The 13858-nt window shown below is 36.4% G+C and overlaps 1 protein-coding gene across 1 annotated transcript in view; it reads right to left on the reverse strand.

The window, feature by feature from the left end:
• OXCT1 (3-oxoacid CoA-transferase 1) overlaps window positions 1–13858 on the reverse strand; it is a 74021-nt gene that overhangs the window by 29132 nt on the left and 31031 nt on the right. Inside the window, exons 8-11 of the mRNA XM_015848678.2 lie at window positions 5370–5477; window positions 2794–2905; window positions 2204–2298; window positions 1477–1525 (exon numbers count right to left, since the gene is read on the reverse strand). Coding sequence (XP_015704164.1) covers window positions 1477–1525; window positions 2204–2298; window positions 2794–2905; window positions 5370–5477 — 364 coding nt within the window. The remainder of the gene's footprint in view (window positions 1–1476; window positions 1526–2203; window positions 2299–2793; window positions 2906–5369; window positions 5478–13858) is intronic.

Genomic DNA, 13858 nt, shown 5'->3' on the forward strand with positions numbered 1-13858 from the left:
CTCCAAGATAACTTACAACTGTCCACTTTCTAATTTTCCCCACAAACCACTTTCTCCGTACAGCATCTAAATGTTTCTTGAACACTTCCAGGGTCGACCATTCCAGTGCTTGACTACTCTTCTGCAGAAGCAGTACTTCCTAATGTCCAACCTGCATCTCCTCCAGTACAGCTCAAGGCCATTCCCTCCAGTCCTACTGCTAGTTATAAAGGCTAAGACGCTGATCCCCACCTCACCACAACCTCCTTTCAGGTAGTTCTAGAAAGCAATAAAATCTCCCCTGAGCTTCCTCTTTTCCAGAGTAAACAATCCCAGCTCCCTCAGCTTCATGAGACTTATGTTCCAGACTGCTCACCAGCTTTGATTCTCTTCTCTGAATACACTCCAGGGCCTCGATGTCTTTTCTGTAGTAAGGGCCCAAATTTTAGTGCAGTATTTGAGGTGCAGCTTCATCAGTGCTGAGTAAAGAGGGACAATCACCTCCCTGCTCCTGCTGGCAACACTATTTCTGATATAAGCCAGGATGCCACTGGCCTTCTTGGCTACCTGGGCACACTGCTGGCTCATGTTTAGATGAGTGCTGACCAACACCTCCAGGTCCATTTCTTCCACACAGACTTCCTTGACTGCTACTTCAGGTTATCCCAATGCAATATCGAGGACAAATTTTATGTGGAAACAGAACAGACACAAGCACAACTTTCCATTAAGAAAACAGAAATCAGACCACATTCAGATGCAATAAGCCATAACAAGATCAATGGCCGCCTCTGTAATGTAACAGAACAGGAATTAGACGGAAATTGAGCTGGAGAAATGCAGTGGAGCCACAGCAGGTGGTGTGGCAGGAAGAGAAAGTTCCTCCAGACGGAGTTGCTCCTTTGTGGACCTCCCCATCCCTGCATTCACTATAGCACCTGGGACCTGTATCCTCTCCTCAGAATGAGGAAAGCAGCCATCCACCCAGCCTCATCATATGAATGGCACCTGGGAAGAAGGCTACAGCTGCCTCTCCAAACACACAGCTGGGTATCATCTACACAAGTCACTAGGCAGGAGGAAGCCAGGCTACTGTGTAAAGAATCTTTAATACCATGTCCCACAAATAAATCCTTGAGAACTGTTTTTTTGCAGACATGACCTGAAAAGTAGTAGGAAAACAAAAATGTGTATTCATGTAACAGCTCCACTAAAAAATCCCAGTTCTGAAAAGGAAAATTATACTCTTTATCACCTGGCCTGGAAAAGAGCTCCCTTCAGTCGCTACTACAGTGAACAAAAGAATAAGCTCTCCAGCTAGAATATTTAATCCCTCTATTGATCAAAGCTAATCTTCACTTAAAAGACCACAAGAAGTGAAATACATTAATTTATATGTAAATAAACCAGAAGCTAAAGTACCAAATCAAAATGAAGTTTTTATACCAACAAAGAAAAGCCACCTTATAAAAATTAATTTCATTTAAAAGATTTTACCTGCATTAATCAGGTCTGGATCAACTTCACTTTCAAGTGGATACGGACCCTGACAATAACACAGACATATTATTTTTTACTTATATTATGATACACTTATGTATCATTTGTTACTGCTTTATTACTTCTCACACTTATTACTGAGAACAGATCAGCAAAAACATGCATTCACACATTTTTTTTCCTCTTTAGCACTGCACAATTCTTGACACAAGACAAAATTTACATCAATTAACATATCAGGACTGATAGATATTGCCCAGAGGCTGCTAGAATTACTAAGCCAGAGAGCAGTGATATTTGTTTTTTGCGTTTTTTTTCTGACTAAAGTGTCATACATTTCTTAGGGGGGGAAAAAAAAAAAAAAGGTGTGCAAGTGTAATATATAACAAAAATATTATTCTTTTTCCCCAAAATAATGCTTCATAAGCTATCCTAAGAGGTACAGTCTTGTAAGCAACGCACAAGACCTGGCCTGCAGGTTCTCACTCCTTCCCATAAAACAAGTATTGAGGAACGTACTTTAAGTAGCACTATAATGCTGAAATGAGCATTTCCACAAAGACTTCCCTGCACACAGAGGATTTTATGATCATGCAATACAGTATAAACTTGAATATGATTTCTATCATAATTATAATCAGCTTAGGGGCAAGAGGGAGGAATAAAACCTAGCAGTACAATATAGTAAGTAAATTGCTGTTAAGTGACCATGATATATTCTTACCAAACCTAGGACTCCATTTTCACTCTGTAGGTGAACAGTTATGTCTGGACTGATGAAGTTACTGGCCAACAGCGGGATTCCAATACCCAGATTAGCTGAAGAAAATTGGTCAAGGCACAAATAGGAACACACAGTGCAACCAAATTTAAAGAGTCATCACTGTACTATGATAAGAACTCAACTTCACAAACATTCCCATTTTTAGTTGGATGTCTCACACTTAAGTTACTTTCCCATTTGGTCTGTGTAATTGCATTCTGTCAAATGTTTAGCATACTAAAAAAATAAAAAATAAAAAAAATCAAAGCAGTTCAAGTAAGCTACATTTCTATTGCACTTAACTTTTTAAAGAAATTCTCATGAAACATTCAACCACTAATAAACTCTATATATGACTAAACAGGGACTCCAGGCATGCAATGCTTTAATATCCCATCTGTTTCAATCAGGTGTTATTGAGAAGAGAGTCCCAGGCTCTGTGAAAGACAAACAATGAATGTGATAATTAACTTCCACCAAACATAAACAGCTGCAGCTACTAGTCTAGCAAGTCATCACTTTAGCCTATAGCAAGCACATCTGGAGGATACCATACATGCCATCCTCAAACTCTAAAGCAGCCCGTCTGATGATCCTCTCCCTCACATTGTCTCCTGACTTCTGTTTGGCTTTTGAGTCTTCAGGCTTTCGGATTGATAAGCGCTGCAAAAGAGGAGATGATGAGAAGAGGAGAAGATCAGAAATTAGCATCCAGATTCTTGCCTCTCAAGATGCAGGACCCTGATTTGTGATTGCACAGTGATAATTCATCTAAGAATAATGCTATTTATCTATCTCTTAGAAAGGATGACCTTTTATTCTAGCAGTTCAATCTCACCTCAGCCAGTGGAATAATCAAGATTGTCTGAGAAAGTATCTGATAGATATATAGACATAACTAGTTAAGAAGAAAAAGAGGGAAAGAAGGCAACAAGCATTAGTTCAAATACTAGCAACTTCGCGTATAATTACTCCAGAGATATCCAAATAGATTTTTTAAATGTCAGCCTAAAATTCAAATACTGCTCTCCCTCTGCAATCATTCAGTTCACTGATGACATTCTAGACTTACATGCAAGAGATCAACAAATGCCAGTTATGTAAAAATAAGAGGAGCTAGACAACTGCATTTTCAAAATAAGTCTACATAATCTCGCATAAATCTGTCTGGTATGTTTTCCGCAGACTTATTGGCCTTAAACTAATGCTCTCTAAATCACACACATACAAAAATACTGCAGGATTCAAGTAGTTTGTAAGATCTTTTCTGTGAATTTTCTTTTACATAAATGGTTTTCTCCTTGCATTTCTCCCAAGTGTGTAGTGCTGCTCTAAACAACAACCTCTGTTGTACTCACAATATCCTCACATTTTCTGCTCACATATCTCTAAGACATAAAAAACAGATCTGGCAAAATTATCCTCTATTCTTTTTAAGCAACACAAAAGAAATTCTGCACTTTCTTCTTCCCCTATGTTAAAAGTCTGTCTCCCTTTCAGCAGTCAGGATCAGTCATTATCAGCTCTCCTACACTTCCTAGTAACTTCCTTTTTATATCCAACATATTTTTCATAATATTGCTTCACTTGTGCACTTTGGAAAAATTAAGAACAACCAGGGAAAAATTCTCTGTAGCAAACAGAAAGCTGGATAGAAAGTATGACATAGATATGATGAGAGGGACCGTGTCTGAGCCCAATTAGGTATGAACTGCTATTTAAAGTCAGTATGACTTATGACAGACTTGGTTCTCTTCATTCCTCTTCTTCCCATTACCATTCATCACAATGCATTCATATGGACAGACATTTCCAACATATGTAGGTTGCTCCAAAAGTAATGCTTCCTACTTATTTCCATGGAAACTGTAACAACGAGCAAGAGCTCAGTAACACTACAGAACAGAGCAAATTCTCAGCTACAGAACAGTGTTTTTCAAGATAGTCACCACCATAAGCTATGCATTTTCATCAGCCATTAACAAGAGCCTGCATGGTGCACTCATACAAGCCACACTAGTGGAGGTGATCCACCACTTCACTGTGCCCACATCCGCTGTTTGGACTCCAGAAACATTCTGCAAGAATTAACGAATGTCAATGGGTTACTTTTTATCTCCATGGAGGAATTCAGTGACACACCTTAGATTCACACACACTTCCATTTCAGACAGCATTCTGTCAGACTGCCCCTCTGCATTAACCTAAATCCACTTACTTAGGAGCAGGTCTTTGAAGGACTACTTAATACAAATTTAGGAATAAAATAATTTAAAAATAAAATAATTGCATTCCCTTTCTTCAACTTCTCCTTTCTGTCAAGGTGTTTTGTCTATGTGTTATGTGTCTCCTCCTCCACCACCTTGTATAACACCACTTTGAATAATTCCCACCCCAAAATTATGGACACACCAGAGAAATATGGAATTTTCACTTACACTTTAAGCGCTTTGTCACACCAACAAAATAAAAAAGGACAAAGCTTGAGTGAGATAGAGCCATGGAAACAAAAAAGAACAGTACATGATGATTTCCTTGGCAGCTTTCAGTGTTTTAATATTATTACCTCAACTTTTATTAAGTACTGGCATATTTTATTCAGACCACAAATGTCACTGTGTAAAAAATTTCCCATTTAATGAAAGAAAAGAAAGTTTCCAGAATCTCCACAATGTAATGTAATCCATTACAAGGCACAGAAGGTGCTGCAACTGGTTCTACCTGTCCATGTAAAAAGCTTCCCAGTAGAAAAAATTGAACATTATTGTCAAAGTCAGCTCTCAGTACAGGTATTTCCCCTATGTCTACAAGAGGTGATCTGGAGGAGAAAAGAAGAATGAAGAAGGATTTTTCATCATCAGATTTTCAACTGCAATAAAGTGACTGAGGACCACAGAAAGTTGTTCTAGCTCATTTAGGGATTGAATAAGAGAGTCTGAGGTACAAAACACAAAGATCAATTCTCAGTACTCTACCTACCAAGTACCTAAGTAAATACCTAAGCCCCAGTACTTAGCAAAACCCAGCAAGTTTTCATTGCTAACACTTTATGGCTAGAGTAAGATTCCTGTAAAAATTCTGAAATACAACTGACACTGAGATGTGACCAATAAAACGGGCTACTTACTTCAATCCTCTTTTCAAACTTCTCTCCTTGTATCAGGCGATCAACATATATTTTGGGAACATGAATATCTTCTGGCGCAAATGCTCCGATATCAACAATTTCTTCCACCTACAAAAGTAAAAAGGAAAACAAATATTTACAAACAGTATGAAAAGAGTGAGTAGTATTAGCAGTTGATTTTCTATTAAAAATAGAGTGGACATTGATGAAAACAGATAACCGCCTTAAAATAGGCCATTTTTGATGCTTATCTTTCCTGTTCTTTCATATACAGCAAACAGCACGTTTCCTTCAAATGATATTTTACATGCATACTGAAAGAGTAGTTGATGTTTTAACAGCTCAACTTGTACAACCACCATACAGAAATACACAATGTAACATCACAGTTGATTGCACTCACACACAGCTTACACCCAGGTAGGAGGAAATGACAAGCTAGTAATAAGAAATCACAGGACAAAGCAGAAGTACGAATTTAAAGGTTACAATCTCAAAAGCTGGCTTGAAGTTTCTTTGCAAGGCAGTCAAAATAAAATTAAGACATCAGAACTGTAGCAACTAGTTGCAACGATCTAAAAGTTTCTACAGTTATTTAAACAAATTCAGCAAAAACGTCACCAACCTATACATGGTACATTTAAAATGTGGCCGAACTGTAGCACCACAGACATTGTGTTTTCCATCTGGCTAAGTCTGAATTCAGAATGCTCTAGGTGGAGATACTGAAATGGCCTCATGCCTGCTGCAGAGCACCTCAGCCTTACTTGGTTCTCAAAACCTCAAGAACAGAGAACACAACTCACCCTATTAAAAAAAACAAAACTCATAAAACTCACACAGACTCTGCCTGTACTGAATCACAAAGAAAATGTGTTATTACTATAATGCTAAAGGCACAGATTGAAGAATGTCCGAAACAATCTACTCGTAAGGAAAACAAACAGCATCCAAACTGCTTTGTCATCAGAAACTTATTAAACTTTCAGAAATCTCTGACAGAGGTCTGAAAATCCCCAGAAAAGACCCTGACCATGACATATCAGTAGTCACCTGGCAGCCATCACCAATGTAAGAACATTAAAGAATTTAGATTTGACATTCCATTGTTACTGCACAACGTGATCAACACTAAAATCTATATAGTACTTCTGAAAGATAATTACCTCCCTACTGTGTTTTGTTCTGTGACAATAAACAAAGAAAGAAATCCACCATAAAAGCAGCAGAGGGAGAAGAAAGAACTTAAAAAGTAGAGTACAATAAAAAGAGTGCAACCAGCAAGTCAAAGGAGGTCATCCTCCCCCTGCACTCTGCCCTGGAGAGGCCACAGCTGAAGTACCCTGTCCAGTTCTCGTCTCCCCGGTTCAAGAAAGGCAGGGAACTGCTGCAGAAAGTCCAGTGGTGGGTCATAAAGATGGTGAGTGCCTGGAGCATGGGAACCAGCTTCTTCACTTTCTAACAAGCCCTACAGTGACCACTGCAAGGCAAAACCCAAACTTCTTTTTAGTAAGAACGATAAGATAAAAATAAATAGCAAATATACTCAGTTCTCCTTAACATTGTGTACTCCCTTGTCTTTTTTGTATCACATCTAGAGTTCAATCACCCACAGATACGAAGGAGAATATCTGTATTAATAATTAGAAGGTTGTGTGTGAATTTTTTAAAAACATTTTTATTTTTATGTTTTATCCTCTATTTTATTTATCCTTTCACTATTTCTACCACAAACTAAAGTTACCTAACCTTTACTTTGACTCATACAGACGAACTGCTGTACACATCTAAAATCACCAAAGTACACCCTACCAAGGAGATACAAAATGCAGCAAAGCATTTAAAGTTAATTAATCAGGGCAGGTTACCTCCTTTACCTTTTAATTGTCAAATCAAATTATTTGGTACTATTTTGACCATCTTGATCACTTGCTTATTTTCAATATTAACCTCGAAGTGATAAAAGGTAGAAAGTTTGTACAGCTTTCCTATATCAGCAAAATTTAAGAGTAACTTCGAGACCATATGAGATGAGTTCTCTCTTCTACTAGGCTCTGATTCATAACTCAAACATTCTTTCATTGTTTCAAGAGTTTCACAGTATCAGCTTCCTTCCTGTGTATTTGTCCTTGCAAATCTTGCCTGATTGTTGACAATGGAAGTAGAACAAATTAATTCAGACATTTCTGAATAGTAGTCTATCTGCAAGTAGAAACAGAACATAAAAGCTGTTCTCTGCTATGATTCACAAAAGCCTTCTGTCACTCATGTTGGTATCAGCACTCACAGAATCAATGGTCACTTGTTTAAAAATATCACTTCCTTCTGCAATTTACATCCACTTTTCCCTTTTTAAAATAGTATGGTTTAATGGTATGGTAATGGTTTACTTTTACTGAGGAAATTCAGCTATTATTCTGAAGGTTTAACTCAGTTGCTAATGTTTTCTAGAGAAAGAACAGGAAACTTGAAGGTTGTAAACTTCCAGTAATTATGATAACAAACAGCGTCCTTGATCAAAAATTGGAAAAGAAGTTGAAATGACAACTATTCATGCCAAAATGCTTGAACCTAGAAAGACCTTTGAGTATTCACTTTTCAACTGGGTTCTGCTGCCTAATTACATGCCTTATGACTTGTGAAAAATTTTCAGCTGTTTTAGTTTTAAATCTGTTTTAATAAGACTGAGCTATAGCCAGACAAGAATACATGATTCTTTATTATAGTAAGAAAAAAAATTAGTAAAAAACAGAACAGGTGGTCAGAAGGAGAATGGCTGAGCATGAAGAATGAGATGGAAAAACTAAATGGCTTATTTTTAAAATAGCATTATTAAATCCCTAAAAAAATATCTCCATTATCACAGTACTCATAAGTTCATCAAACTGAAATAATAAAAATTCTCAATAGAATGGAACAAGAATATAGCACGTCAACAAACAATACAAGAAATAAATTTACCCCCTTAGACACTAGACAGATGTGTATTTTAATACTTCTTAAGTTTACTGCTGGAACAGTCAGTACGTCACTGTAAAATTCACTGCAACATTTATAAAATCATTAGAAGTCAGGTAAAAAACAACAGCTCAGAGGATGTCGTGTCTGTTTGGTCTACTCAAGTCTGAATGAAGGTAGTCAGAAACTGCAGTCAAACACTCCCCATGACTAATGACAAACAGGAAAAAAGTCAGTCTTAAGTATTTTAATTATTTAGACTGAACTTTCATAAAAAGCTTTAGTACTGTAAAACAATGGAATATACTCTGAAAACTGCCAGAGGGATAGAGAAGGGAACAAAGAAGGTTAATATTCATTCAGTTCTGTCTGAATGCAGGGAGATTGAAGAGATGTTCTGAATTCTGTTCTGTGCTTTCCTAGATCTAAGATCAGCCACACCATGAAAGTGTGTGAACTCCTGCCAAGCTCTCATTGTAATGAAGCAGCCATCAGTCAATAAAAACTCCTGAAGCACACTTTCAAGTACTGAAAAGCAAGTGAATGCTAAGTCATCCGATAAAAGCAGGTCTTCCTCAGAATGAATGAAGTTGTGCTCATGTCAGACTTAGAAAAAACTTCTTCATAAGTATATGGAGGTGCAGGGGAGAAGCAGAAATCTGTAACGTTCACCTTCACATTGAGATTAATGGGACTGATGTGATTCACATTGAAAGACCTTTTAGTCCAATAACCCTCTTTCTTGGCAAAGAACGGAAACTTAAAGAACTATGTGACTCTTTTGGTTATTCTATCCTGGTTTCTTGTCAGCATGCAGTTAACAAATCTCCATGATCAAAGGCTTGGCATAGATAGATAGATTGCACACATAGGTAGACTGTATCATAGCTTCTGATGAACTCCGAACTCATGCAAGTTTTCCTAATACCCAAAACATTTTGTAACACTGCATTTCTTGTGCAAAAAATATTTTTCACCGTGTCTCATAATTTTACTGGGTGCTTCGTTTCCTTGCAATACAGGAATAGCAGGTAGCTGTTCTTTGTCTATTCTATATCAACAAAGAATCTGTGTACCTTACTGCCTTTCTGCTTTCTAGCAGACTTTTACTGTCTCTGAACGTTGCAGAGAAAAACAGTGAGACATGTTGCCAGTATTTCAATTCTTATCATTACAGAACCAGAACTGGCATAAACCTCCTAAGGTTTGTCATCTCATAGCTATATTCTCATAATTTAGAATCCCCATATAGATTATACTACTTTCACCTTTCTTTTCTCAAAGTCATTAGAATTAATTCCATTTTTAGTTGTCTCTGACTTAGTCTGTTCTTTCACATTTCCTGCACCTGCTACTACTGTTTCCTGAAATGGCCTCTTCTCATTTCATGCATGCAATGCCTTCCTCCACACTGTATTTGCAACAGCAAAGAATACAGGCTGCACTACATTACCTGCACTTGGTACTCATGCTTAGCAGTTTTGAGGTAATAATGAAAAAAATATATAAAGTATACTTAGTTATCTACAAAACGTATCTATCTGTAAATCTACATGCATGTATGCATGAGTGAAATAATCTGAAGAAAACTGTCAAATTTTAGCACAACCAATACACCAATATTTCTCAAAGGAGGACTTTGTTTTGTTCTTATAAATGGACAGTTTTATCCAGTAGGCACATTTGTGAAAGAGTAGCAGTTTTCACAGTAGAAGTCTGGTATTAAACCCACCATCAAACTGGAAAAGGCAACTCTGGAAAGTCATTTTTTAGATTACACTATGCAGTTTCCAAATTAGTAAAATAATGGGAAATAATAAGCTTGTAAAAAAATCCAATCATCAGTGAACAAACTCTTACTTTGTTAAGGGTACCTCATGACCTGCTTAATCTGTAATGGCTATGACTGCTGAATAATATTATTGATCATTTTCCAAATCTTTCTGTCCTGAGCAGCACACTGTTAACAATATAAACTCTAAACAAATTATTCCTGTATTTCACTGCTTATTTTCAAAATACACTAGACTGATAATGACTAAGTTGATTACAAGGTAAAAACAAGTAACTGACTTTCTCTTTCAATTAAAGTTATTCATATGTCAGAGAAGACTTGAAACCTAAAAAATGTCAGCTTTAATCCCTACAAAAGTTTGTATTTTCTTTCATAACAGAGAAATGACAAATGAGACTGAAAGAGATCTCAAATCTCCTACGCAGTCAAAGAAATTTAACTTAAAGGTCAGGAGATAAATTAAGCTTGACTATTAAAAATGAATAAAGAGTAATTACAGTACAGAAGGAGGAAGTGAAAAATTTAAAACAAAAACATAAGATTCATCTGCAGCATCCAAAAAGGAATTCTTTGAATTTCACAGTTTATGTGAGTTGTACTAACCCACTCCACAGGCCAATGAAAAGATCTTAAATAAGAATCAGAGCAGAACATGCTAAGCTTGAGATATACAGGAAGGTAGTCAGGGTAAAATCACACAGTAGCAGCTATTTTCTAACAGATCTTGTTGGTGGCTCTCTCTGGAAAGAAAATAAAAACAAAAGCAACAGCAATTTCAAAGAAGATGACAAAAAACACTTCAACTTGAAGTGGTACCTTATATCCACACACATACTAGTTATCCTTATTTCAGAAAATCCTTATAAACAGCTGTAATTTACAAGACTTCTCAGAATTCCAGTACATACTACTACTTTATTTTTCTCAAAGGTGGATCACAGAGATGTATTTCATCTTCAAAATCACAGCAGCTATCCAAAAACAACCAAACAACCACCAAAATCCAAAATATTCCAGACCAGTAAAACTTTTCTGCAGTGTTAAGGAGGGAGGAAGTATGAGTACTTTTCAAGGAAAAGGCAGGAAGAAAGCAAACAACTGGGTTCAGAGAATTTCCACAATTTCATCAGAAACCAAAGAAATTTGGACATTTAAGAAAAATATAACTTCTCTTATACTTAATCTCCATCCTTTCTGTATGCTACCCAGGAAGGACATGATGGGAGTAAAGAATAATAAGAAGAATAAGAAAGTGCTTCACGGAATCAAAAATATTATCTGAAGCTGACATAAACATGTGAGTTCAATCCTTCATATTATAAAGAATACACAAAGTAGTTTTGTTTCCTATATCCAACAAAAAAATTATTTCACTCCTGCTAGCAACAGTGCAGAACTGTTAGTAGCATATCTGAGAATAAGTCATAACAAGTACAACCTCTAATCTCCTGGTCATACTACTAAGTTTCTGTTATGTCTCTGTATTTATTAATCACAGGGAATAACTACTGAAGCAGATCAAGGCAATACTGATTGGCTTTAGATTCCGAAGTCTTACATAACTTAAGCTACTTTTTCCTCTTGTTTTTAGTAACCCTTCCCACTTCAGTGACCTCAAAACAGAAATACATTAATTGTAGGTATCTTTTCTCTATCTATATCTGAAAATGTCAGCACTCTCAGAAACCTAAGCATTCATTTAGCCATTTTCTTGTTACTGAAAGTTCAGTTGTTGCTTTGAAGTGCATGGTGGAGCGGCTAACTCCCCCAGTTCCCTCTTTCCCATAAAATTCCCAGAAAACATCTAACTTGGATGCAATTGGTTAACAAATATTCAACCACAAACAGCACATCTCTACATGTGTGATGGCAGAATTTACATCCTTAAATCTAGTGCTTCTTTAGATCCCAGGTTAGATATAATTTTGAATAAATTCAACACCTTACATCTACCATCATATATCTGTACAATACAAAGTAAAACACATGTAAAAAATGCTTTTCTCATTGTATGAATGAGAGGAGAAACTGCATGTCTACGTAGTCAGCTCAGGAAATCAAGGCATGGTCCATTTCTGGTCCTTCTCTAGTAGCTGGTGACAAAGACACAAAGCACGAAACATCACCAAAATGCCTTACAGAAGTTGACCAAGTATCACAGCATCAGGAATGTGCTGCTGTGTAAGCTAGGAAGCCTGCTTTGTACCCAGCTTTTCTGTTGGGCCCCTTTCACGTACTGGAAAGCCATCCATCACCTTCACTGAGTAGTTTGATTTTAAAACACTTGCAGGGGTAAGTGCTGCACTAAAAGATTAAAATCTGATCTACTGACTACTGATCTACTGATTCAAATGACTGCTCAAAATTCTCACTGTATTAATAGTTACTAGGCTGCAGCTCTTAAAAACTCAATATTTTGTCTACCTCATAAAATGCATGTTTCATGCTAGTAGGCATTACTCACACTGTGAACCAACTTTTTCTCATGTTTTCAATTTGAATGTCAATTTTTTCTCATTTTTTGCTAGACAAAAAGTTATGACAAAAATGACAAAAAGTTATTAAAAGCACAGTAAAAAAAAAAATTAAAAATTCAAGCTTTAAGATATAAATAGAAACATACATGCAAATAAATTCCTTGAATCATGCATGAAACCCTCACTGCAGTATTTTTTTAGCAAAATAATCATGTGAAATGTGATTCCAAAGAAAGACAGACATTGTTGACTGATTAACACATTCTAAACATGATCAGACATAAGAATTACTATGAATTCACTGTACATATTACAATGAGAAGTTCAATCTACAGTATATTTTAAACCTTTTCATTTTCAAACCCTTATAACACAGAATGTGAGCACTGTTAATGAAATGTACTTCAAATGTGTAATTGTAATCACAGCATACTTGGTTTTCCACAGATTATTATGGGAAAAAAAGAAAAAGAAACCAACCCACGAAGCCACTCTTCTTACATGCTCCCAATTTTAAGAGAATAAACTTCTAATTATGTGGATTCAGATTTCAGATCTGGCACTTCACTGCTGGAGTACTGAATGCTAAGTGGTTAAAATTCACTGCAGATCAGGCCATTACTGACTGCTACTCAAATAATTTTACCTACCTTTATAACACTGTGCTGAAAGCTTTGCATTCATTTTTCTTTATCTACTTCTTTCCTTTTTTTTTTTTTCCTTTTTAAATTGATACCTTCTTGAATTAATATCATGATCTTACTTAGCAGTCAGCTTCAGAAAATCATTGCTGATGTGATGAATATAATATTCAATGAAAAACATCCTTTTATACTTGTCACTTACGTTAAGAACAAATGCAACATTCAAAAAGAACATGCTAAAGTAAGTCTGTAGTTGATCACCAGATGATGACATTTGCCCAGAAGTCACTGTGCTGATGAAACTGACAGAAAGTCTATGCCACATCCTTAAGCTACACGAGGGGTCGCTTTGTTGGTTGGTTTCTGTTTTCTTTTCCCATAACAATTTGTAGATAACCAAATATGCTATGCATTATAACTACACATCTGAAGTACATCTTAACTTGTCCAGTTTATTCCAGTGCTTCTCAAAACTTCTCAAGATGATCCGCACAATAGCTGTAAAAATGTTTTGCTGTCTTGTTCTCCCTTGCACAGGCTACTACTTCCTATGTGAATCTAATGAGGTTTAACAGGGCCAAGTGCAGGGTATTGCACCTGGATCAGGGCAATAAC

The sequence above is a fragment of the Coturnix japonica genome, chromosome Z (genome assembly GCF_001577835.2).
Source record: "Coturnix japonica isolate 7356 chromosome Z, Coturnix japonica 2.1, whole genome shotgun sequence".
NCBI classification, from domain to species: Eukaryota; Metazoa; Chordata; class Aves; order Galliformes; family Phasianidae; genus Coturnix; species Coturnix japonica.